Here is a 26,985-nt window from a genome sequence, read left to right on the forward strand (position 1 = left end):
ACGTTTTTCTGCCCGGAGCTGAACGAAAGAGAGTTGGGGGGGTGCTGGTTGGAAGGAAAATCAGGGTTGGTGCTAGTAGAGTCTTGCTTTTTTTTTTTTTTTTTGCTGGAAAAATCAGTTTTTCAAAGGCCTTACTTAGCACTTCGTTTCATTGGCTAGAATTATATTGTGTGCTCAATGTGTCCTGGACAAAGACCAAGAAATCAAATTTCATAACTGTGTGATTGAAACTCTAATTCTGTTAATAAGGAAAAGCATAGAATAGGTAACTGTTAATATTTACATAATCCCTGTGTGTGTTTTCTTTTACTTTGCAAAAACAAACAAAAAACCCTTCACAGAAGGAGTTCACTTAAAAAAAAATGTAGGAGGCTTTGCATAGAAAAATGAGGAAGATATTGGAGTCGGAGGGACCACGTGTGCCAACAACCCTGTGTGTGGGACTGACCAGGCAGCCACCATTGCTGCCCACTGCCGGGCCCGTGGCACCTGGGCCCTGAGCCCCAGAGCTGAGCTTCAGCTTCTTGCTTCTCTTCTCCCTGCTTTCTAGCTCCAAGCTGCCCCTGCGACATTGGCACAGGTGGTGGCCCAGGCTGGTGAGACCCTGCCCTTCACAGAGGCAGGGTCTATGATCCCAGGTCCCCCACCAGGACCTAAGCACCTGAGTCAATGCTCAAGGACACCCACTCCTTTCCCCACAGGCTCTTTTCTCCTGCCGCATTCTTTCCATCCTCCCCAGGAGGGAGTAAACTGATTGTCCACGCTTTGTTTCAGCAGAGACTGTTCTTGAAGACACGAGGGGCTTTGCCATGTCTGTGTGGCCATCTATCCGAGGCAGATGGAAGCAGGGGTGGAAGGACTCCACGCGGGGCTCTTCGCAGCAACCCCAAGAGGACTACGAGGCCCTGCGGGACCGCTGCCTGAGGGACCGCTGTCTTGTTTGAAGACAGCAGCTTCCCGGCCACCCAGAGCTCCATCGGCCGCGGGCCTCTGCTTCAGAAGCTGCCACAGCACCTGCAGTGGAGGAGGCCCCCGGTAAGGACGGCAGGGCCCAGGAACAGCCACAAGATGTGGCAGTGCCCAGGGCTCGGGGCTAGTGGAGAACAGGTCTAAGAAACACAGGATAAAAGGGCTTTTCCTACTCTCTCCTCTCCACTCAACACAGCAAATGCTTCTGACACCAAATTATAGGGAAGACCCCCTCCCACCAGGTAGTTCTTCAGTGGACACCAGCCGAGTGTCCTCTGATTCAGTCCAGTTCTGACATTATCTACGCTGCCTTTGCATTGGATCTCACAGGATGAGGGCTCAGTCCCCTCCACCCCCAGAATTCCCTTATAGGAATGTAATGGAAATGGAGACACTTTTGTCCAGGATTTCTAATTTTAGAAACGTATAGCTTTGGGGGGTTTCAGGGAAATAAGCAATTCTAGTCCAGCTGTTTCCTTATCTGCTTTAGCCCAAACAGAGACTGCCCTGTTAGTGGAACACACAAGCTGAGCTCCTCTGTTCCTTGCTCCCCAACCCCACCCAGAGAATGCCGGAGGGAACTTTGCAAGTTGCAGAGGAAAACTCACCCTAAAGTACTTGGTTTTGGTACACAGAGATGTGGGTCTATCTCATGCAGGGACTGCCTGACACACCTTCTAGTCCATGGAGCCTGGGGACTTGTCTGTAAGGCAGACCCCACTTATGGACCCCCACTTGTAGTCGGTGATCTTGATGTGTGCAAGATTCCAGGTCTCTGAGGGGGTGCCTCACTTAGTCTTGAAGCATGGCAGACATGGCCTGCTTGCAGAATCTGTGACTTTTTCTGGGAATTGGAGGGCTCAGTCTTGTAAGGTTGGCACCCACCTTGGATAACCTGTGCTTTTGACCCTGGACTACAGCTCAGTATTACCATGATCCACTCCTTGGGTTCTCTTCATTTGCTAGAGAGATTCATGGAACTCAGGGAAACACAGTGTTTATTATTAAGGATATTATAAAGGATACTGATGAACAGCCAGATGGAAGAGACAGGGAGAGGATGTAGGAAGGGGTCATGGAGCTTCTGTGCCCACTCTGGGAACCTTCATGGTTCAGCTGTCCAGAGGCTCCACAAACCCTGACTTTCAGGGTATGGGGTAGGGTTGGGGGGTTAATAGCGACTTCATTACAAAGGCACAATTGAGTAGATCATTACATTTGGTGATCAACTCAACCTTCAGCCCCTCTTCACTCCCTAGAAGTCCAGGAGAGTAAGGCTGAAGTGCCCTTAGTCTTTCCCAGAGATCAGCCCCCATCCTGAATCTACTCCAGTCTTCTCATTAGCATACAAAAGACAGTCATCATCCTGTTGGTGATTTCAGTGGTTTTAGGAACTAAATGTTGTGAAAGAGGAAGGAGACCAAGTGTATATTTCACACTCTCACACCAGGTCTTACTTACTGTCATTAATCCCCAAGAGATGGGAATTGGGTAAGTTCTCACATTCCCCTTTTCCAGTTGGAGGGGACCTGGGTGAACCTGAGAGTGGTCTAAGAGGTGGCTTATCTCTCAGGCCCTGACTACACAGTTCTCCAGGACTCTGAATTTTATGAGCTGTAAGAAGGACTTAGAAATAAAATGGACAGAATCTATATCCAAGATTTTTCTGGGACAGCACTGATTTCACATATATTCTTCATCTTTGTCCTGTGAAGTTCAGTTGTAGGAAATGAGAAAACATGGTCATTGTAGCTCCTGAGTTTCCTTGTTCTCGAACATAATGACAATTCTGTCTATCCCTTTAGGAGCTGCACAGCAACCCCCAGTTCTATTCTGCCAAGGCTAAAAGGATGGATTTGTGCCAGGAAGTTGTAGGTAAGTCTGTACCCAGCCCTGGCCACCTGCGAGCCTGGCCCCACCAAGCCAGGGGTGGTAAGCAGGGGACTCCAGAGATCCCAACTGCAAATGTCACTCAGTAGCGACTCTACCTAACTGCACCTGGATGAGCTCTGTCCTGTGCTGGAAGTTTATAGAAACCTGTCCTCTCAGGATGTGTGGAAAACTCACACTTTGCCCAGGCCCCAGATCATCCTCAGTGTCAGTTTACAGGTCTAAATTTTGTTTGAGAAAAATGAGCCCTTTATTTCACTCCCCATAGGGAGTCCTTGGGACACCAGTTATTGGACTCTCTAGATTAGGTCCAAGCAGGGCTATCATCAACTTGGCTTTTTAAAATAGTAAATAGAAACAACTGTTGGCCCTCAGGGAAGGCACAAATACATTGTTACCCATTTTGCAGATGGGAAAATGGGTCCTGGAGAAGTGAGACTTTCTCAGAAGAACATAGATCAATCACCAGTAGGATTTAGAAAAAGTCGGTTGTGTTTGGGTCCAAATTCCTGAGGATGGCACATTTAGGAAGCTGAAAGCTGATCCAATAATGTGGCTCAATTATTGGGGTCAAGTTTGGATTACAGGCAATGCTCCTTATCCCCTGCTTTGGTCCTTCGCTGTACCCCTTCCTAGTGTATAATTCCCGTCTCCTAAACTAGGCTAAGCCCAGAGAGGATAGCAATTGGAACTAGGTGTTTTTTTGCACGCAAGACATCCTCAGTAGGCGCACGAAGATGCTGGCAGAATGTGCATGCGTGCACAGATTCCCACAGCCATAGCGTGCTCTCTGGTGCAGGAGACTGCTGGTTCTTGGCTGCTTTGCATGCGCTGACTTTGCACCAAGACATCTTGAGCCGGGTTGTTCCCCTGAATCAGAGTTTCACTGAGAACTATGCTGGCATCTTCCAGTTCTGGGTGAGTGTCTTCCTGGTTCCTCAGCCTGAAAAGGGCCATTGGAAAACAGGGCTCATAGAAGAGCCATGTCTTTGCCTATGGACTATCTTCCTCGGCAGTCCTCATTCACCAGTGGGTGCTCTCTCCCTCCAGTTCTGGCATTTTGGGAAATGGGTTCCTGTGGTGGTAGATGACCGTCTGCCCGTGAATGAGGCTGGCCAGCTGGTGTTTGTCTCCTCTACTTACAAGAACTTGTTCTGGGGAGCTCTTCTGGAAAAGGCCTATGCCAAGTAAGAAAACCACTAGAAATAGTCCCCCTCCCTTCTCTTTTTTTTTTTTCTCTCACTCGGTGTTGAGGGCTGGGAGTAGAATCAGGTAAAGCTAATGAAGTGTGATGCTCAGCCAATGCAGAAGTGAGAACGTCTTCAGGTGTTTTCTGTAGGAGTCAGCTGAAGAAGTAGTCAGGAATTTTACCTTTCTCTAATGGATGGAGGGGTTTACAAGGGACAGGAACTCTTAATATACATTCTTTCTTTTGATCCTGGGCTGGAAAGAAGGCTTGGCAGATACGTGCCAAAGAGCAACCCAGTAATGGGTTCCCTGCTCATTTGGGCCCTCCCATCTATTGTATTAATACCCTTTACCTTTCCTTCTCATGTTAATTCCTTCTCTGGGCAGGCTTTCTGGTTCCTATGAAGACTTGCAATGTGGACAGGTGTCTGAAGCCTTTGTGGACTTCACTGGAGGGGTGACAACTACCATCAACCTGGTAGAAGACCCTAGCAACCTCTGGGACATCCTAACCCAAACCACCTACAGCAGAACCCTCATTGGCTGCCAGACTCGTATAGGGGTGAGAGTGGGATGTGAGGTGGCACAGGGCAGCCTCTCCTGCTCCCATTATCTCCCTTCATCTGCCTGCTACTGCTCTCTCCTGCGTGGGACCCAGGGCTTCCATCCAATACCGCCTAGAGTCCTGATCTTCAAGCCAGGGCAGTGGAGCTAAGTCTTCAGGGCAGTGGTAGAATAAAAATGGTGTGTAGAGAAGAGAGGTATTAAATATCAACTACATGCGACGTCCACTTCCAATTCAACTACAAAAAAGAACTCAGAACCAGAATAGAGAGCCCTCAGTTCAGACCTGCCTCAATGATCCGTGTAACCTCACACAATGACTTAGCAATTGATCTGAGTTTGTCCTCTGTAAAATGTAGGTTATCATCACTTCCAAGTGGCTCATTTGTTGTTGAGAAGGTCAAATGAGACTATGGATGGTGAAGAGTTTTGAAAACTGTGATGTACCACATCATTTTGATTCTCTTCTACTTCTCTCTCCAAAAACCGCTGCTCCCTCCAAGTTCATTCCAGGCCTCCCACGATTCCTGGAATAAGCTGCACGCAACTAAGGACTGACTGGGGTCTCTCTTTTGTCTTTGCAGGAGGAGAGAGTGCAGGAGAATGGGCTGGTGGATGGTCATGCCTATACTCTCACAGGAATCAGGAAGGTGGGGTTAACCAGGTTTCTCTTATCCCTCTCAGCCTCCTCTTTTCCCAAGGCTTCTTACCAAAGCCTTGACTCATCTTGGTGAATGCTATTTATGCCCAGTCTTGTAGTAAAGTAAGCATAAAGTCTCTGGTGGATCCTCCAGGGCTTGCCAAAACTAGTGGTGGACTCCCAGTAACTCTGTACCTATTTTCGGAGGTAAAGTGTTGGGCCTAAGCTTTGCCACTCCCAATGCATCATTTCAGCCTCTCCTAATGGGTCACCCCTTAGCTAATCAGCCCTGCTGTGCTTCACTTCACCAGATGGCTGATGGCAGCCTTTGGCCCGGTTCTTCCCTCCCAGGTTACGCTTCTCTCATGCTACTCTCCAATAGTCTCTCAGGTTCCTCCGATTGATATTCATCATTTGAGCTTCACTGTGCACTGAGAAGAAGGATCAGACAGGCACTCTGCCCACAAATTGCTTAGTGTCAAATATGGACACCTGAGAAGGTTAGAGAAGCAAAGTAAAAACGGAGAGAGGAGAGCATACAGGGAAGACTTTGAGGGCTCAGAAGCAGAAGAGAAGACATTCACCAGTTGGCTTGGGGAGAAGTCAGAAAAGGCTCCACAGATGAGCTGGCATGGATTGGCTCCCACAAGATGGGTAGATCCCTAAGAAAGAGAAGGGCATTCTAGTGGGGCAGGGACACTGCATGGGCGAAGCATGGAGATAAGAAATCTTTAAGATCCTCTGACATTCTCTTGAGAGCCAGACTCCCCCAAAACTTTCCTTTGACTGTTTCAAATTTCTTGCACTCAACTCATTTGTAACTTCATACTTCTTGATCTCCAACAGCCATGAACTTTCATTTATTTTCATATTTATTTAACAAATTCATATAGCACTTGCTGTGTGCTAAGTACTATTTTAGGTGTTGGGCTACATTAATCTAATTTCTGCCTCTGTTTTTACGTGACCTTCTCCTTCGGTGTCTTCTCCCTTTCTCTTATCTTGCAAGAATGATAATCTTTGGATTTAGGACCCACTTCCTAATCCAGGATGCTCTCATCTCAAGATCCTTCCAAACAGGATCACATTCCCATGTTCTAGGTGGTCAGATGCTTTGGGGATCCACCATGTAAGCCACTACCATAGCTGTGACTGTTAGCTTCATTTTATAGATCCAGAAACTGAGAGACAGGAGGTTAAATCATCTGTTCTGGGTCCCACAAGCTAGCAAGTGCAAGTAGCAGGGCCACTTTCTACTGTACCAACTCTTCAGGTCTTTGATTTTCCTTTGCAAGTTCTCAGCTGCAGGTCTGAGTCTCACCCAGATATCTGAAAAACTTGACACTTAGCCAAGCCACTAAACTGCTTCTCATTTTATGTAGGTGACCTGCAAATATGGACCCGAATATCTAGTGAAACTACGGAACCCCTGGGGGAAGGTGGAATGGCAAGGAGACTGGAGTGACAGGTTTGGACTGCTGGGGAATGGGAAGAATCAGACAGGTGAAAAAGGAGGCTGCCATTTGCACACAAATTCAGATGTGTGCTTCCTTTGGCCTTAGGCTGGATTTAGAAAGCTTTCAGAGTGTGAAGCTCCATCTCTCACAATTTAAAAGATGCTTTATGGTATATAGGTCACTTTTTCTTTTTTAAAAATATTTTTCAGTTGTTGATGTACCTTTATTTTTTATTTGTGTATATGTGGTACTGAGGATTGAACTCAGTGCCTCACACATGCTATGCAGGTGCTCTGCCACTGAGCCACAACCCCATCCTGCCCCCGCCCCCTCAGTCACTTTCTGTTTTATTAGAATAATTAAAGTGAATGTTTATTGAGGACTTGCTAGAGTTATGCTAAATCCTTTTATCTTTTACTACCTATTTAGTTTCCCCAGACAGTGCTATATAAGGTCTGTAGCTGCATTTCCACTTTACTAATGGAAAAAACAGATGCTTAGTTGAAGATTTGCTTCCGGTCACATAGCATGACTCAATGAAGGTCTATGGTACCTTAGTCTAGTGTTCTATCTCTGGAGTGTCCAATGCATTCTTGTGCTTGTTGAGTCAAAGTTAGAGAAATTTGAATTGATAGCTACTGTCTGGTTACCTTAGTGACCTCTGGGCATTCTGACTGAAAGCCTACATTTAGGTTGTTTTTGCCTTAAGGAAGCTTGAAGGAGATGTGGGTTTTACAGCGAACAGACTGGGTATAGGGAATAGATAGGAAGAGAGGCCAAGTGTGAGAGTCCTTCTGCTCATTATGAAGAGTTACCATTTTTAACCCTGTGTAACACTACAGAGTACACAAACATGTCCATATCTACATTATACTTGACCATTTTTGTAGATGAATAAATTAAGACTTGGAAAAGCAGGTTGAATTTTGCCCCAATAGTATGTGCTGCTTTGAATAAATTGGCAGAGGTGACAGAAGAACTGAGTCTATGTGGAAAAATGTCACTCTCCCAAAATGCTTAAATTCTAAAGTGCTACAGAAATATATCATCATAGTGTTGGTAGTGATTGTTCACTTCCTAGGACAAGTACTAACACTAGAGATAGGCGATGAGTCAAATTATCGTTTTGTTACTTTCTATCTATATCATCTAAGGCAAGTTTCATAATTTTTCTGAACTAGAGGTGTGGTGAAGATTAAATAAAAATAGGGACTTTTATTCCATAATGTTTTATCTGCTGCTAATCCCATCCAGTGTATTTTCCATTTCAAATACTATATTTTTCGGCTCTAGAAATTCCTTTTCCAAATCTCCCATTTCATCTCCCATTATGTCTGTATTTCCTTTTACATCCTTGAGAATATGGAGTATGGTTATAAAAGCTATCTTCACATGCTTACCTGTTATTTCCATCTTAATTATCTGTTAATTCTATCTACATTGGTTTCTACTGACTGTTTTTATTCCTGGTCATGGATCACTTTTCTGCTTCTTCATGTGACTAGTAAATTTTTTTTTAATTGGGTGCTAGACATTGTAAATTTTAGTTTCTGAATGTGGAATTCTATTGTATTCTTTTAAAAAGTTGGGATTTTTCTGCCAGGTAGTCACATTGTTTAGGGATGGTTTGGATACTTTGAAGTTTTCAAGCACTTGTAGGGCAGGTTAAGAGAAACTTTTATTTCAGTGATAATTTGACTCCACTACTAACTTGAAGACCCTCTGGGATCTCTAGTAAAAGACTTTATGTATTCAAAAGGGTCTTTTAACTCTAGCTGTTGGAAGTTCACATGATTCCCGGCTCTGGGTCACCTCTGAGAATTGTTCTGTCTGTAGACCAGTCTTATGCAGTTTCATTTTAAGAAAGCACAGATAAAATTTCAGGCACAGGCTCAAGGGAACCCCTGTGAAGTTTTCTGGAGCTTCTCCTCACCCCACTCCCTCCAGGCACTTTGCCCAGTACATTTTAGCTGCCTTGGTTTCCTGGAACTCCAGACTCTATCTTCTCCATTCAGCAGGACTGACAGGTTCTTTTTTGTATTCCACTTCCTGTATCACTGTCCCGGAAACTCCCTCAGGAAGAAGCCCAGGTGATGTGAGAGCTCAGCCCATGGCTTCCTTCCTCCCAGGATCACAATCCTGTGCTGACCACTGCCCAATGTCTGAAAATCATTTCTTATATTTTGTCCCACTTTTGGTTGCTTATGGTAGGAGGCTAATATAGGACAGTTTTACTCCTTCATAGCCAGAAGTAGAAGTTTAATATGATGGGCTTTGAAAATAAGCAATTCCAGACTCAAATGCCAGCTGTGACATTGAAGAGTTTTGTGACTTCAAGCAAGTGACTTGATCTCTCTTAATCTCAGTTGCCTGATCTCCAAAATGGAGATCAATGTCTCTCTGTCAAAGTTGTTGTTAGCCTTAAGTGATGCTAGCCTTAAATGAAATAAAGTATATCAAGAGCCTAGCCTGGTGCTTGGCTTAGAGTAAGTGATTGATTAATGTTACATGTTGATCTCATAATGCAGACTGTAAGATTTAGTTGTCTGCAAAACAGTCTGAAAATAATACTAAATAATGACACCACCGAGCATTTACTAAAGAATTTCTGGCATGTTCTTCACAATCTTGTCATTCCTCATGAAAATGTATCTTTTCTATTTTCAGTTCGAGAAAATGGGAGCTGCTGAGCCCCAAGGAGAAGCTTCTGCTTCTGAGGAAAGATAATGATGGAGAATTCTGGTATTTGACTTGGGGATTTGGGACACATGCCCTGGCTTACATTCAGCAAATATTTTCTGGGTGCCTCATATATGCCAGGCATCTCATATAAAGAGGTCAGTAAGACACACTCCCTTAACGGGCTGCCAGTCCAGCAGGGCCAAAAGGGAAATACACTGTCACAGTCCCTGGGATCAGAACAATACTCAACAATTGCTCACTGCCCAGCACACCTAGAAGCCAACTCTGTGGTTCCCAGTTTTTATAAAAAGACCTTTCACTGGAGGCCACCTGACAAGGGGGCAGGTAGCAAGTTCATCTCCCTGATCCACAAGTAGGGGAGGAATTTAAGCATCCCAAGGTTAAGGGAAATGGGGTTGACAGGTTGCAGCCAGAGTCTTGTATGCAGGTCCAGGTGGAAGGTGATGATAATTTTGCTCTGTCCTGTGACTGTTGATGGCACCCCTCCCTTCTGCTCTAGGCCCAGCAGGCACTGCTCTCCTTCCTCAGATTCCATTAAGCTCCCTTGGAGACTTTGGTTCTAAGGTCATTTTAGGGCAGGTCCTAGGGTTCTGCACCTGCATTTTGAAAAAAAAAAGCTTGAACTTTTTTAGGAACAGGTGAAGATGTCATTTTGAGGGAAGGATCTTTGACATGGAGCCCAACGTGTGCTTCAAGCAGGGCTGGGAGGCAGCGGCCTCTCTGGCCTCCATTTTGCTCTCTGCTCAATGCACTCAACACAAGGTTTATCTTTCCTGTCCTGAAAAGGAGATGAAGATGGAATGCACTACAGAGTCTCGTCAAATGACAGGCCCCCTGATCTGGACCCTGCCGAGCAGAGTCACACTACACCTCGTCACCCCAAAGCTACCTCCCGAAACAGCCCAAGTGGGCCCTTCTGCTGCTAGAGTCCCACAGAGCCCCCTCTGCTCCCTCCACCTTTGTTTCCCACCCTTTCTATTTACCCCACCCATGTCCCGTGGACTGGTGTTCTCCCCTTACCCGTCCACACTGCTGTGGGGTCCTCACTGCCGAAGGTCTTTTGCTGAGCTCTAGAGCCCTGTAAATCCTGTCATTCTACCCTGCGGATAAGCAAACTGAGCCCCAGAGAGCCTATGTAGCAGGACTCAGCTCACAGTTAGCATGTGAAGGTGAAGATCTTGATTAATAACCGGGCACTCACCTACACTGTGCCTATTGAACACCATCAGTCAATTGACTAGCTGAGAACACCTCCGTTTGGCTTTTGTCACTTTCACACAGAAGCGGGACCATCATCTTCAATATTAACAATGCTAAAAGCCAGAGGGCATGGGCTTCTTGGGGCTCCACTTCCCCTGATGGACCATCACATGGATCAGGCTCACCCCATTCCTGCCTCCAAGGCCAGCTGGGCTCTGCACAGAGCCTGGAGGACAGGGCTGCTGGGTTTCTGTTCTTGCGACTAAAAGGCTCAGGGGTCACTCCAGTTAAACTGGGCTAACTGGGCTGCACAAAATAACCACACAAGAGACACAAATACCTTTTTCTTTGGGGTCGCCGTGACGGCTCCTCTGACCTTAAAGGTCCACAGAAAGAGAGAGACAGCAAGAGCACTCGCTGACCCCTTTTATTGAGGAGAAGCTATTCAAATGAGGCAAGGGGTCAGGTTTTAGGGGGCTGAGTCTATCTTCATGATGTCCATTGTCAGCAGGTTGACTGACACCTGGGTAGGCCACACCCAAGGGCACAGTAAGAGGAGGGGACACACACAAGGCACTTCCATGGAAGATTCTATCCTAAACAGGGCAGGGGTTATATTACAAAGGAACAGGTGAGCATAGCTTCACCCATGGGGCTGTAGCAAGCACACCCATGCACGAGACACCGACCCTTGCAGCCAAGAAGGGTGGGAAAAGTTCTGCCACATTTCTGCAACTGAGAGCCTCAGCACCCAGCCAGGGAGTGTACTCAGGCACGTGTAAGGTTGGTCTCCCACACAGGGCCTTGGTCTGAGAGAGGGTGGGGTGCCCAGACCAAGGCCCCATTCCTGATGTGTGTCCTTAGGACAGGGCATCATCTCACTTGTCTGTGCTGTTTCCTCTTCTTCTCCAGGATGTCCCTGCAGGACTTTAAAGCACATTTTGTGCTTCTGGTCATCTGCAAACTGACCCCAGGCCTGTTGAGCTTCGAGGTGGGCCAAAAGTGGATGTACACCATGCAGGAAGGGAGATGGGAGAAAGGGAGCACAGCTGGAGGCCGGATGAAGTCCTCGTGGCAAGGTGGGCACACATTGGGCTCTTGGATTGGGGATGGCGGGTGGGGGAGCCCGTGCAGATGGTCCCGTAGACTGAGCCCTGCACATGTGGCTGAGGAGGAGGGGGCTGTGCTTGTCAGCTGCCCACTCTAGTCCTGGGCTATGTCCGCAGGGAAGAGGGGGCACCTTTGGTCCCAGTTTGCACAGATGTACAGTCCTCTCTGTCAAGCTCTCAGCTATGGGTCTGCATCTTTCCCAAGTGATGCCCCCTCTAATCCACACCAAGGGGACACAGGCACACAGGCGTGGTCACTGAGTGGGTGAAATCTTTCTTCCGTTTTGGGATAAGAGCACTGATGCATCAAAGTAACCGCTCCAGGAAGGGCAGGACTGGTACAGTAATCACAGCCAGGTATCTCCCCACTAGAGTCTGGTAGGCAACACACAACCAGGACTCCTGGACTCTTCAGTTAGAGGAGAAAAATGTGCCTAAATTCTTGAGATGGGAGGTTGGTGACCATGTCTCTTCTTCTATGATGGAAGTGGCGAGCCTCCTTTTTGAAGAGAAGACCTCTGCGTCTGATCTCAGAGGGGCAGGGTACCTTTAGCTCTGATGTTCCCTTCCCGCCACCATATTCCCAATGACTAAATCTGCCCTTATGCTAAGGCTTCACCCTTGCTAAATCATGAAGGCTCCTGGGATCTTGGGCATGCTCTTCTCAGCAAGTTAACACAGTCGCTTATTTAAGCAGCAGTTGTTCATGGGGCATGATATCTGGGCCAGGCTTTGCCGGGCAAAGCAGCGACAGCATAGGAACAACTCTGGGCAGGTACGTGTAGGAGAACCTGAGGTAGAGGAGCAGGGGGTAAATGGGACGTAGAGCTGAGGATGAAGGGTCTCCACTCTGTCCAGATGGACCTCAGATGTGAAGCCTGGTGAAGGTGTCCTCAGACTGTGCACCTCTCAGTGGTTTGGGAAGGCAGACGCCAGCAGAACCAGAGTCCTGTTCTCACCTTGCTGTGTTTTGCCCAGATACATTTTGGAAAAATCCACAGTTCCTGCTGTCTATCTGGAGGCCTGAGGAGGGGAGGCAATCCCTGAGAACCTGCAGCCTGCTAGTGTCCCTGCTGCAGAAGCCCAGGCACAGGTGCCGCAACCCGAAGTTTCGCCTGGCCATTGGCTTCTACGTGTTCAGAGTAGGTGGCCTCTGGGGCCTAGAGTGTGAGGTCCAGCGTGGGGTCTCCAACAGCTACCACTTTTTCCTGGTCCTTGTCCTTTTAGCTATTTGTCCCTGTCCTTGGGACTGGGTTTAAGTCTTGGTGCTTTACTTAGTAATATGTAATCTAGAACAAGCCACCTCCTCGCACTTGAACATCAGTTTCTCCACCTGCCAAATAGGGGCCACGAAGTTAATGCAAAGGTTGCATAAAAGAAGACTGTGTGGTAGCACTTTTCACAGTGCCTGGCTCATAGATGGTGCAGACAATGTTGGCTCCTTTCCTCTCCCAAGCAGCCTGGGGTTCCTTCCCCAAGGCTTTCCCCCAATTTCCCACCAGGGATCGAAGTGCCCAAGGAAGGGAAGGGACCCCTGAGGGGTGTCTTCTGTGTCAGATTTCATCAGGGTTTGGGGTCCTTCACTGCCTAACCAAATCTTTCTTTGTTTTCCAGGTGAGCAAGGTGAGGTCCACACTTGACCTTGACCAGAAGCCCTAGTTTGGACTGATGCCATTTTTTGTGACTAAGCCACTTTGAGATTGGTTTTGACTGTAGCATCCTATACAAGAAGCTGTGAGAATGTCTGGATAACGCCAACTCTGTGTGTGTGTCTGTGTGTGTGTGTGTGTGTGTGCATGTGTGTGTAAGTAAAGAGCATCTGCTATTCTTTTTTTGTCTGAGGATCCTGAGAAATCCTTACACTTCTATAAGGAGATCTCAGCCCAGCACAGAACCAATAAATTTCAGAATTCATTAAATCTCTGCATAAATACCTAGTGCTAATATTGAAGGCTGTCACAGCCTAGGAAGGATGATAAATGACAATCTTGCCTGAGTTATAAAGCTCATAATAAAATAGACCTAAAACATACGGGACATCAAGAGACCACACAGCCCACCTACTCAGGGACAAGGGATAAAAGCTTGGGGAGCTGGGTATGGTGGCGCATGCCTCTAATCCCAGCAGCTTGGGAGGCTGAAACAGGAGGATGGTGAGTTCAAAGCCAGCCTCAGAAACTTAGTGAGGTGCTAAGCAACTCAGTGAGACTCTGTCTCTAAATAAGATACAAAAAAAGGCTGGGGATGTGGCTCAGTGGTTGAGTGCCCCTGGGTTCAATCCCTGGTACCTAATAATAATAATAATAATAATAATAATAATAATAACAACAACAACAACAACAACAGCAACAATAGCAGCAGCAGCAGAAGCAACTTGGGGAAATGGACAGGGGGACAAGAATCACCTGGAGGCATTGTGGAGGCATCAGAGAAGAAGCCTGAGGGACTCCAGCAGGGGAGGGTGGCAGCTACTGTTTTGTTTTCCAAGAAAACAAGAGTGAAGCCCTCATTTTCTCCTGTTGGACTGAATCAAGCAAAAGGACTTTTATAAAGAATCCATTTTGCATTGGGTCATGTTTTTGGTTTTCTGTTTGTTTTTCCCTCCCGCCGGAACACTGAGTACTCCCAAAGTTGCCTATTAAACTTAAAAAGTTGCCTATTTATATTAAACTTACAGTCTAAATAGAATTTGGTCAATTTACAATAAAAAGTGTAAACAAATGAAAACTGCAAACCAGTTATAAAAGTAAAAAGGCAAGAAAAAAGTCATAAGGGAATGAGGGAAGGCAGTCCATCATACAAGAAAAACTAAACCCAGAACAGCGATGAGGGCGGATTATAAAGTTAAGCTCTGAGATTCCTAGCAGATAAAGCAAAGAGGGCAACTGGATGGTTCTCTGGTTCTCATTATCTGAAAAAGAAAACATGTATCATAAAGTGATGTATTTTGTTTCCCCAGCCCCAGGTGAAATCTGCTGAACGGGTCTGTGTTGGATGGGTGATGTCTTTGTTAGCAGTTATATGTAAACCCAAGGCATGATCCTGGACCTCTTCTTTCTCCATAGCCTTGAGTGAGGACAAAGGGGAGAGGAAGTAAAAACTAAAAATAAAGAGAGGTAGGGGAAGAAGAAAGAAAAGCAGATAACAAAGCACATGCCCAGGCAATGTGAGATCCAGAGAGCTGCTTCGGGTCAGAGTTCCCATGCGGTTCTCCTCTTCTGAGGCTGTTTCGGCTGGGGTGACCCTGCCATGTCCAGCTATCTGTACGTAGCTGCTGTGCTGCAGGTGGAGGGATGGTGATGGTCCAGCTGCACCTGTGACCACTAGTCATATCTCGGTCACCCTGAGATTGTGTCACATACATGGAGGCAACATAGAGTGTACAAAGAACATTGGAACTCAGCTGTCCTGAATGGGACTCTCCAGGACAGATGACTTACCTTGACTGAGCCTGAACTCCTGGATGGTGAAATGGAGCCTGCAGGCATGGGGACAAATCAACTCACGTCAGCCCCTGCTGGAGTTCCAGCAAAGGTGCCCCCAGAACGTTCTAGTTCTTATCCTCCTCACCCTTCAGCCTCATCCTCCTCTGGGGTAACGGGATTTGCCTGATCAAAGGCCACCTCAGTCCTGGCTCCTGAAAGAGGGCCCCAGGCCTGGTCACCAGCCCTGGGTGATCACCTCCACTGGTGTCATTCTGTTCCCCACCCACAGCACTATAATGACAAGAGGAAACTGCCCGCTGAGTTCTTCTGGGCAAATGCTCCCCTGAGCTGGCCTGAGGTGTTCCTTAAAGAAAAGGAAGTGAATCAGGAGCTGTGGCTGGAACCAGGCACGTACCTCATCGTGCCCTGTGCATCTGAGGCCCACCAGGAGTCGGAGTTTCTCCTCAGACTCTTCTCCAGGAAGCACATCTTGTAGTAAGGACTCAGGTTGGGGCCTGCGAGGGCCTGGTAGGGCCATTTCAGGCAAAGAGGACAAGGCTGGAGATGGTGAATGGGGAGTCTCTGCTGCTAAGATGAGAGAGAGAGAAGGAAAGCTGGGTACCACGGTGGCTCTCTATTTAGAGGCCATCCCCTTCCACTCTCCTTCCACCAACCATGGAATAGAACGGGATGAGAACCATGCTTAAATGTCAGAGATAAAAAGATAGAGCAGACATAGCCCATGCCCTTGTGAAGTTGAAGATCTGGTAAGGACCCAGACATATAGGCCGTCATGGATATTGCAATATATTAAGTATAAACATTTCTATGCTCAGAGGCTAGAGGAGTATCAGAGAAAGGTATGTGAGCTGAACTCCACAGTCCTGGGGGAGCAGGGATGGCTTCAGGGAGGGATGATTCCTGAGAGAGGCACAGGGCTTGTTCAGATGAAGGGTGGTTGTCATTCATTAGCTGGCTCAGCCGCCACTAGTATGCAGTTGAATCTACACAGATTCATCCCAACCAAACTTAATATTTTGCCTGTGATTGATTTAATGTGATAGTCTTTCAATACCAGGTGCTTTGTTTTGTTTTGTTTTTTATGTCGTGGCCATAATAGTTTGAGTTGACCTTAGGCTCACTGCCAGACCAGACCACTGAGTTTTGAACTATAAGTAGGGGTTGCTAGAGGAGGTTAGGGGAGTTAGGAGAGGTGAACTATGCCCTATGGCCGGACTGGACACTTCAAGGGAATGTGGGAGGTGAGAGATGTGAGCCCAGTAGGACTGCATGGCACTTCAGCTACAGAACTTGGAAGATGAGCTCCCCCAGGAGGGCCAATATTGGTTCAGAGGTTCCCAAGATGATCCCCCAGAGGAAACTCTCTGTCTTTTTCTTTCCTCAGTGAACTTGGCAACAATTCCAGGGTGGTCTACTCTAAGGTGAGAGGTCTGGTTGGAAGTCCACACGACGGGGCCTATTTCAGTGTCAGGGTGGTGGGCACCTCTCGTCCTGGTAAAGGGTCAGCAAATATCTGTGTACCCTGCTTCCCTGCTCTATGGCAAAGGTATATGTCATCTGTTGTGCTCTCAAAGTGCCCATGTCAGCTGTTTTTGCACCAAGAAATTATTAGATAATTGTCCTTCTGGTTGGGTTCTCATCATCCAGGGCCCAGTGCTCCAGGGGCATGGGAGATACCTATACTTTCTCTGCTTCTGCTTCTCTCTCCCTGGTGTTTCCTTGGCTCATTTTGCTATTTGTTACTTCCCCAGCATCAGGGAGAACCAGAGCAATAGAGATGTTTGTGAATGCTGTGTTGCAAAATTTAAGACAATGCAAGGTCAATTTCAGAAGCCTGGGAGCCCTGAGGCAATAATGTTTGCAGGAGAGTCTATTTATACAGCTCTTTTTTTTTTTTTTTTTTGTTCCTACAGGAAATAGTAGAACAAAATGAAGAGCAGAATGAATTCTTCACCAAATTCTTTGCCAAGGTTAGTTGACTGGTGGTGTTGGGCAGGGGTGGAAGGAGGGGGCGGGGATAAAGTAGAGCATAAAATTTTATGAAATGTGGGCTTGTATTTGTTTGATGCTATATGTAAAATGTGATTTAAGGCTTCTTCTTTCCCTGTTGTAGTCAGCTTTTGTCTCACCATGACCAAAATACCTGACAAGAACAACTTAAGGGAGGAAAAGTTTATTTGGAGCACATGGTTTCAGAAGTTTATGTCCATAGATGGCTGACTCTATTGTTCTGAGCCTGGGAGTGAGGCAGAACAATATGGCAGATGAGTGAGGTAGAGGAAAGCAGCTCAGGACATGGCAAAAGGAAGGAGGGAGGGAGAGAGAGAGAGAGAGAGAGAGAGAGCGAGCGAGAGAGCGCTGCACTCACCAGGAGCAAATATAAACCCCAAAGGCAGTGACCCACCTCCTCCGATCACTCCCCACCTGCCTACAGTTATTGCCCAGTTAATTCAGATCAATGGAATAATGCAATGATTAGACCAAGGCTGTCATAACCCAATCATTTCACCTCTGAATCTTCTTGTATGTTGCACACATGAGCTTTTGGGGAACACCTCATATCTAAACCATAACATCCCTCGCCTGCTACTTTCTACTAAAGTCTTCACATTTTAGATGAGTGTGAAGAGGCATTGTCTCTAGAAGTAGTTAAGATGATTATCTATTCTTGGAAGCTAGATCAATTAGTCACGGGCAAAGCAAAGAGGATTAATTGGAATCTTATATGTAGTGTTTATAAAGGTTTTCCTCCATAGCCAGGGTTTCTAAACATTTTGTGCTGCAGTGCTTTAATCAAATGAAATCTAATAGTGAATCCAAACATATAACACACACACACACACTCACACACACACACACACACACATACACACAGAGTAAACATTGTACATTATGACTATGCATAAATTTTATGAATTCAAGTGTATGATACTTACATTTCATTGATATTTTATAAAGTCAAATTTTAATAAAAACTCTAAAATTTAAATCTAGAATTTTGGCTGATGAGCTTTTGTGAAGAACAAAATTCAAAGCAAATTGCTGACATTCTAAAATACTTCCACAGAGAATCACTGCTCCCTATAAACCTGCTTCTTAAGGGTTCTGCCCTGCTGGTGTGCTCTGGACTTGGCAACCAGTCAAAGAGCATTGTAAAGTTTTTATAAAACCTAAGATTTAATTACATGTCTGGCCACAATCCTTGTGTACGATATAATGGTGTCACTTATTTCTGCTCAGAAATGGTACATATACCATGTTGAACCTATGCAGGACAGGATGTTCCCAGCCCCAATAGCTTGTGACCCCTCTGCTAAGGAGTGTTCAGGAACAATGGTTTTCTCTCTCCATTCTGCTTTCCATTCAGTATCCAGAAATAAATGCTATTCAACTGCAGAAGATCCTGAACCGAATGACCTGGTCAAGTAAGTATCTTAGAGTCATCCAGTAGGACTCACAAGGGGACACACATTTTTGATATTCCATCTCTGTTTCTCTTGGCTTGGTGGCATGTGTGAATCAGTGAAAGCCGGTCTCACCTGGCAACCATGTTTGACACCAGGATGGGTTTTGTGGTCTGGCAAAGCAGTAGAGCTTTGAAGTACTTATTTTTTGCTTAGTTTGGGTGTGTAGAGGTATATGGCTATGAAAATGAAGACCTTTCCCCATTTTGCTAGTTTGAAAAGAAGAACTCCTTTCTTGGCATATCAATTCCATTTCTTCAACCTGGGTTATAAATATTAATTATTGACTAGACTACCAGGGAACTCTCTGATAAACTCATATTTAAATTAAGCAAGCTACAAAAATCTGGAATAATACATCATATCATCTAGGAGGATTGCAGAGGGGAGCTTTCATATGATGTCTAGGATAAATTATTAGGACAGCTTAAAGTCCATACAAAAACATTGCATATACATATTTGGAACAAGAAGACCATGGAGGAAATACACTGATTTCTGCAGGGAGGCAATTGAACTTCAGAGTAAGAAAGATAAAACAAATGATTAATGAGTATTTTCTATCTAAGATATTTGATTGCCTCTTTATATGAAGCCAAGATTCTGAACCTACACAAATTTCTGTCCAGGGTATGTCTCAAGGTTTGAAATAGTTTCCAGATGTTTTCTCAAAGTCTAATTTACTTATCAGTGAAAGGTCCAGAAAGGAAGACTTTAGATGTTCTAGAACACCAGAGACCCCTGAAAAAATTCTATGCTGATTCTAGAAAAATCAACTAAAAGAAATGGCTCGTGCCATTTTTAAGTGTCTTGATTGCAAGTAGGCAAAACACTTTTCCTAAAAATGTGTGAACAAATTGCTTTTGTTTAGTCTTATGAGAGAATTTCTGGAACTTTCTGTCAGAGAACTACTATAGGTTTTGACAAAATATTTGGTAAAATCGCCCACAATGTGAGTTGGAAAATAGTAATGCTAGACCTATTCAGAAGTCTTAACACCATCCCCACAGCTATGCAAATTTACAACAAGAGAAATAATTCTTTATTGTTGGTGAAAATCTATGTGTATTTTAGATGTCTAAAGGAGAATCCTTTTATTTCCCTAACTTTAACCAATGGCTTAGAAGAAGACATAGGATGTAGGGTCAGTGCATCTGCAGATGGTGCCAAGCTGGAAAGAATCACCTAAATAATAGACAGGAGAATAAAAATCCAGAACTTTCTCAATACACTGGGCCCAAAGCAAAAAGGATGAAATGTAATTAGGATGCCATTTTAATAAAACACTGGCATTTTAATTTTTAAAAAAAAATTAGTTGCGCAGGTTCCTAACTTTCTAAAGACCTCTTTGTTTTTCTTTTGTGTGGGTGACAGTTTGTGAGAGATATTTGGTTAATTTAGTTGACCTCCAACTTATGAACTAATAATCTCAACTTGCTGCTAAATAAGCTAATGCAAATTCAGCTCCATTTAATGGAAGAATTTAGATCTGTGTTTATGAAATTGTTCTCCAAGTAACGTTAGAAACTAAGTGGTTTTAGTAAATATTCTAGGAAGTGAAAGGAGTTCATTTCTGTGGTCAGTGAAACTTGGGAAATTCTGTGTCACACTATCTTGTCCACAGCTCAGGTGTGTCAGGCCAGTTGGGTAGGCTGCTTCAAGGCCCAAGAAAGTGCCTGCACGGGACATGAGAGATTTATGATTTATTGGGGAATGTTTACAAGAGATCAGTGACTGCTCCAAGAGGAGTTTGGTGGTGACATCCTGAACGGGTAGCATCTCTGTCCCTCTAGGTGCCTTGCCAAGCACAGTGCCTCCATCCCTCATGATATAGGTCCAGAAAAGAGTGCCTCTGTCCCTCATGATGCTTTTTCCAGTGGCAGCACCTGTGTGAGTGACAGGTATCCTCTCCATAATGCCCCCAGTTCGCCCCCCAGTTGCCACTGAGAGAGGGGTTTTGTTAGACTGCAGAAGCACTGATACCATCAGCATTAGTTTTCTTAGTTTGCTTACATGATCAACATCCCAAAGAGCAATTATCCTGGCATACATGCAAGAAAGTAGCTTTCTACAGATAACACTAACTTGCCCTAGTTCCCAGTGTGTATAAGAGAAAACCAATGTCCTTCAAGATAACATGGATCTGGATGTACCAGCCCAGGGTCTCCCTCACTGTTCCCTTAACTTGGCTAGGTTTTGGGGAACAGAAAGGGGGCATTCAGGGACATGGTGTTTTACTATCTCCCTTTTCTTTAAGGACAATAAACACATAATTTCAATATTGGCCAAGGTGCTTGGTGAAAGGAGGAAAGGGGCTATAGACACAAATTATATATATGATCACAAAACTCTCTGCAGAACATCTCCCTTGGAAAATAATTTGGGAAATGCTGACTGAGAACTTTGGAAACGATAGGCCCACTGTAATCAAATTGCATCAGAGGAATGTGTTCAAGTCTTGGTGTCATATTTTAGACGAACACTGGCAAAGCCTAGGCTCGAGAAAGGGATGACAAGGGTTTAGAAACCATTCCATTTGAACAATAGTTGGGGATATGATCGTGTGTAGAGGGATGGGAGAAGTCACAGAGGAGACAAACATCATTTTATGCTTTTCTGGAGACAGAACTTGGCCAGTGAGTGAATATTACAGGAGGATCCTTTGGACTCAAAAAAAATTCAAAAAGTTTCTCTGGAAGCTCTGTCTATGTGGAAAGGTGAGCACTCATCCTTGACGGAGCAGCCATCGTGAAACCTGAGGAGAAAATCCCCCAGTTTGGGTGGGAACTTGAACCAGCAGGCTTCTCAGTTCTCCTTCAGGTCTGGGAGTCTGTGGCTATGATCCTGGCCCTCCCTAGATGCAGAGCGTATGTTCATTTCTCCCACAATGTAAAAAAAAGCCCAGCCAGGTCCCCAGTCTCTCCGCTGCTCTCTCCTTACTCTTTTCCACCCTACATACATGGTGTCAACAGAATCTCTGGCTGCCCTGGGCAGTACTGCCTCCTTCTGTTCAGAAAAAGGGCTGCAGTCCTAGGCCAGCCCTCCCCTATACAAACTCCTTTGCTTCCTGCACGTCTGGGGAGCAAACAGCCCTTCTTCAGCTTTGATGCCTGCCAGGGGATCCTGGCCCTCCTGGACGTATCTTTTCAGGTTTGTGGGTGGGTGTGTGCTGCTGGTCGAGATCTTTGCTCATCCTGTCCAGGTTTGTATCCCCACCCAGGCCCTTGCTAGTTGTTTGATCTTGGACAATCACTGAGTCTCATCATGCCTGCACATCAGGTACACATCTGATACAGTTAAGAGGGTATTAAAACCTACTCTGTAGGGTTGGTGTAAAAATACAAATAGATAACTCAGGTAATGTGCTGAGGTCAGAACTGCCATCTATTAACTATCAATAACAATAATCTGCTGGGTGCAGTGGCGCATGCCCGTGATCCTAACCCTCAGGAGGCTGAGGCAGGAGGATCACAAGTTCAAGACCAGCCTGGACAACTTAGCAAATGAAATTTTTTAAAAAGTAAAATAAAAATCGGCCGGGGGTATAGCTCAACGGTAGACTACTTGCCTAGCAAATGCAAGGTCTTGGGTTCAATTCCTAGTACCAACAAAACCCCCCAAACATATCTTATTTCCTGAGAGTAAGGATGAGGCAGCTGCAGAGTGCTGCCTAGTAGTCATTCTCCAGCATTCATAAGAGAAGGCAAGAGCCACAGGGCTCTGAGTCTTTCCTCTGGTGATGGGCAGTGGCTGCCCAATTTACATATCAGGAAACCAGAGTGCAGGGAAGTCAAAGAGATGCAGGATCTCGGCTTTCCTCGTTCTGAGCCCTGTGATTTTCCTAGCAAACATTCTGACTTTCCAAGTGGACAGTTAAATCAAAGTTTGATCATCTATACTGCAGAGAGGCGGAGAACGGATCGTCTGACGAATTTTGTGAAAACAACTGTCTTTGCAGACACTCAGAGGTGGTGCAGGATGGTACAGGCAGCGGGACAGGTTCCATCCTGGTCCCCAGCTCAGGGGGGAAAGGGGAGCTCATTTCATCTTCTAGACCATGGGGGAACTAATGCCACAAGGCGTAAAGTGCATAACACAGGGAAAGCATGCAACTCAGTGCTAGCCATGGGAGGGCCCAGAGAAGGTGTATGGTGGTGTTTTGACCCAGTCTCTCTGATGCCTGGGTATTTTGACATTGTCTACAAGGTCACCCATTTTGCTTTTAACTTTTCAAAAAACGAGTAAGTAAAAGAAGCAGCTTTAGCCATCTTGTGCCTAAGTTCTTCCGTACATTGATTTTAACTCTAACGAGAAAAAGTTACTGGATTTTATTTAAATCACATCCAATTGGCCATGATAAAATATCCTGCTTCACTAAATGATGGCTGTTGTCATCACTTTCGACATCATCACTTCTTCCAAAGCCACTGTGCCATGGCTCATTCTGTCCTTTCCTAGTAAGGGCAAGGGAAAGCTAGGCTGGACTGGCCAGTAAAGGGAGGCCAGGTAGGGACATCGGACCTTGAACGGGGCCATCCACAAATTGTATACTGCTTGTAGAGGGCCCATTAGTGTTTCCAGAGCCAAGGATGCAGTGCTGTCCTGCCAGAGTTCACCTTGACCTGTTGTCAGCTTAATGCATCAGGGACTGTGAGCATTCAGGAGTTCAGGAGCCTGTGGAAGCAGCTGATGCTGTACCAGGTAAGGACAAGCCCCAGCCATACTCCTCTGGGGAATGGTACAAAATGGCAATTCTTCAACACTACGTAAGATATTTCTCTCTCCTTTATACCTGAACACTTGCCACATCTTCTCTGCTCTTCCTGCAGTGAGTACTTGCTCTTCCTCTCTCGCAAACTCAGACAGCCTGCTGCAGCAGTCTCCTGATTTCTAAGACACACATTTGATCAGGTTGCTTCTTTGCAAAAAGCTTTTAAAGACCCCCGTTTGCTTTCAGAGTAAGTCCAACATCCTCAGCAAGGTGTGCTTCCGAAATTGGCTTCTCCCTACGCTTTCAGTCATTACTTAAAACTCTCTCACTTTTTTCTTGAGTCATGAAGTTAGAACCACTTCAAAGTATGAAAAATATACTTAAATCAAGCACATTGACCCACACCCAGACTGTCCATACCCCATGAGAAGACCTTGGTCTTTTTCAGAACCTGTAAATAATGTGAGATGATAGGAGCCTAGCAGTCCCCCTGCGGCTCTGACACTGGCACACGTAGGGGCTCAGATGGTGCTTGGGCGTGCCTGCCTTCCTTAGCCTTCGGTTTTGGTTCTTTGCAGGAAGTTTTCCACAAGCAAGACAGTAGCAGGTCAGGACTCCTGGACTGGGTGCAGCTGCAGGCTGCCGTGATGGAGGCAGGTAAGCAGAGGAACGGAGGAGCTGGTGCCGGCATAGGTGCCCACTCCCCAGGCAGGGAGGAGGGGTCCCATGACATTCTGAAGTGGCTCCCCAAATGCAGAGGCTCACAGGTGTGGATCTGCAAGTATCAAAAACATTGATTATTCTGATTGTTATGATCGTAGCTAAGATTTATCAAGGATTGGCACATCTGGTCTCTCATTTAATCGTCAACAACACCCTGTTCAATCCACCCTACAGAGGAAGAAATTAAAGATCAGAGAAGTTAAAGAACTTGCTTGGGGTTTTAATGCAGGAATCCTGGGCCCCAGGATTACCAAGTCAAGCACTGAATGCTAAGTCTGAGTACTAAGCAGTCTGCCTCCTGCCTTGGAGGCCAATGACCACTTGATAAAAAGATTTCCATGCTTGTGGCCTAAAGGGGCAGGCATGGGGAATGGAGATGAAATTAATTGATTAAATAATTAGAAGATTTGAAATGAATGACATTAAAAAAGATCTCCATGCTCTCAGGATTCAAGTCCCTTAAGTGAAGGGATGGATGGGGACAGGGTCCCAGAGCCCCAGCACTCAGCATGGGAGCCTGTGCTTAATGCAGGAATCGTGCTCGGGGACGACGTCTGCCAGCTGATGCTCCTCCGCTACGGTGGCCCCAGACTTCAGATTGATTTTGTCAGCTTTGTCCACTTGATGCTGTGTGCAGTGAACATGGAGAGTAAGTGAGTGGGGGACCAGGGGCTTTCTCTTCATGTCCATGGTTGCCCACCTGTCCCTAGTTCAAGCTCAAGAGAGCATAGTGCCAGCCCAGAAACAAGAGGCTGGGGAGCCCTGGGACTGTGGGTCATGTGCCAGTCTAAACTAATTCACACCCTGCCTTGCTCCAGAGGCAAAGGGTTGAGGTATTTCTTTTATAAGAAGTGTGGCCATGTGTGGGTACATGTAGGTGGAAATTGGTTTCCCTTGCATTTTCAGCATGGATGTGGTTAAGGTATGGGGAGGTATGGAAGGAACTAGTTTATGTTTCCGACACACACACACACACACACACAAAGTAGCTGTGTTCCTTTCTGCTGTATTTTTCACAGATGTCTTCCAAAACTTAACCCAAGATGGCAAAGGGATATACCTCCAGAAGCCCGAGGTAAGACTTCCCCCAAGAAGCCAGCAGTCTTTGGTTAGGTAAAGGTGGCCCTTGCAGGCCCAGGCTCTTATGAAGTAGAAGGGTTCTGGGGGCCCTTCATTCTATTGTGTTGGGATTGGGCACTGCATTTATGGACTTATTTATTCATTTATGAAATCTTTACAAAGTACCCACTTAATATCTGGTATGTCTGAAGGGACCGGGGAGTGACTAGCTCTGATCACAACAATGCCATGTGATAACCCCATAAATTTTCAACAATGTGTGACAATCATTTATTTAGCTCCCAAGCCACATGACTGGGAGCCAGAGGGTCTCAGCTGGCTTGTCCATACTTCTGCAGGCTGGCTAGGAGCTTTGCTGGGACACCTCAATTGAGGAAACTCTGACCAGGCTTGGCCTTCTGAGGACAAAGACAGAAGTACAAGAAAGAGAGCTTAACACGCAAGGCTCCAAGACCAAGGCTCTGATCTGACACACCACTCCTTGCAGCTCCTTCTGTCAATCAAAGCAAGTCACATGGCCAAGTCCATTTCAACAGACCGGCAAATAGCCTCCTCCTCTTTCATGCCACATGGCAGATAGCAGACCACGAACCCAGAGATGGGTGAGGAACTGAGTCTAGCAGTGAACTCCAGCACAGTCAGTAATGAGAGATCTAGTCTCCATAGAGCACTCCATGAGGCCTCTCTGGAGGAGGTGGCATTGAAGCTGAAACCTCAAGAACAAGAAGGAGCCAGCCAGGGAGTATTCTGGCAAGGAAAGGCGTTGGCTGAATGGATCAGTGTGTGGAATTCTGGGTAGAGAAGAGAGTGAGAGGAACTGGCTCAAGGTGAGTCTCAAGGTCAGGGTCAGATCGGGCAAAACTTGAAGGCCAGAAATAAATCTCACTGAAGAGCTGGAACTGCTCTACCCCAAGTTCAGGCACTGCATTCACTGTCCTTGTGACCTTTTTCTGAATCTCATTTAGTGCTTCACACATAGTAGGTGCTTGACAAATGTTTGTTGAATGAAGAAGGGGACATGTTTAGGAGAAGACGAACAAATGCATGACACCAATTATCTCCTCTGATCCTTCAAAATGCTCTGCTTTATCAAGGACCTGCTGTGAGCTGGTCCTAGCGAGTGTTCACTGCAAGGATGTTGGGGTCTGGAGTTGAGTCGCCTGTTCTTTTTATTCTCTAACACTTTTTCCATATGAGCTGCTTAGAAAGGCCCCAGTAAAAGCTGAGATTTCTTCCTTGATCTCAAATGTCTACTTTATATCCTATATTCGAAGATATAGAGAGGTCCTAAGCATACGTGTCCTTATAGTCACTCCAGTAATTGATGTGCGTGTGGGGTGCAGCTTCATTGCCCCATGAAGCTTTCTCTGACACCACTGGTCCTTTCATTAATATCACCTTCATCAGCAGCAGTGTCATTTTGATGCATTGCTCTGTTTCTCCAGACATCCCCTCAATGAGAGATCAGAGGGACCATAATTGTAAACACATAGAAAATGCTTTAATGATGTCTGCTACCCCATCGGCTTGTACACCTGCAATGTGTGAGCATGCCACAGTTGTCAAGGGGGAAAAATTCATTGAGAATTGAATACAAAATCAGCCTGGATCTTGACAGTCATCATTCACAGGCACCGTGAGAAGTCAAGGTTGATTATATTTCAGGTTGATTTATACTTACTACCAGGTGGTGTGGTCCCTCGGGCTAAACCATCCATTAATGTCCCATCTCCATGACTCCCCAGGAGTCAGGGAGAGGGGCTTCAAGTCAGATGGGGTGAACTGATCATGACTTGCTTTCCCTTCGTATCCAGTGGCTGATGATGACCCTGTATTCCTGA

At 45.8% G+C, this 26,985-nt stretch overlaps 1 protein-coding gene across 1 annotated transcript; it reads left to right on the plus strand.

The window, feature by feature from the left end:
• The first annotated feature begins 809 nt into the window (after positions 1-809).
• On the plus strand, positions 810-26,985 carry Capn14 (calpain 14). The gene is given in 22 exon segments (XM_015479483.1): positions 810-935; positions 937-1,035; positions 2,775-2,844; positions 3,659-3,777; positions 3,910-4,046; positions 4,435-4,609; positions 5,199-5,261; positions 6,634-6,719; positions 9,376-9,450; positions 11,524-11,690; positions 12,699-12,862; positions 13,335-13,343; positions 15,435-15,640; positions 16,551-16,587; positions 17,080-17,136; positions 18,534-18,591; positions 21,704-21,768; positions 23,263-23,331; positions 23,920-23,998; positions 24,597-24,713; positions 25,084-25,139; positions 26,959-26,985. Coding segments are annotated over 22 exon segments (2,061 nt in total).

Source organism: Marmota marmota, unplaced genomic scaffold (assembly GCF_001458135.2).
Source record: "Marmota marmota marmota unplaced genomic scaffold, marMar, whole genome shotgun sequence".
Classification (NCBI taxonomy): Eukaryota; Metazoa; Chordata; class Mammalia; order Rodentia; family Sciuridae; genus Marmota; species Marmota marmota.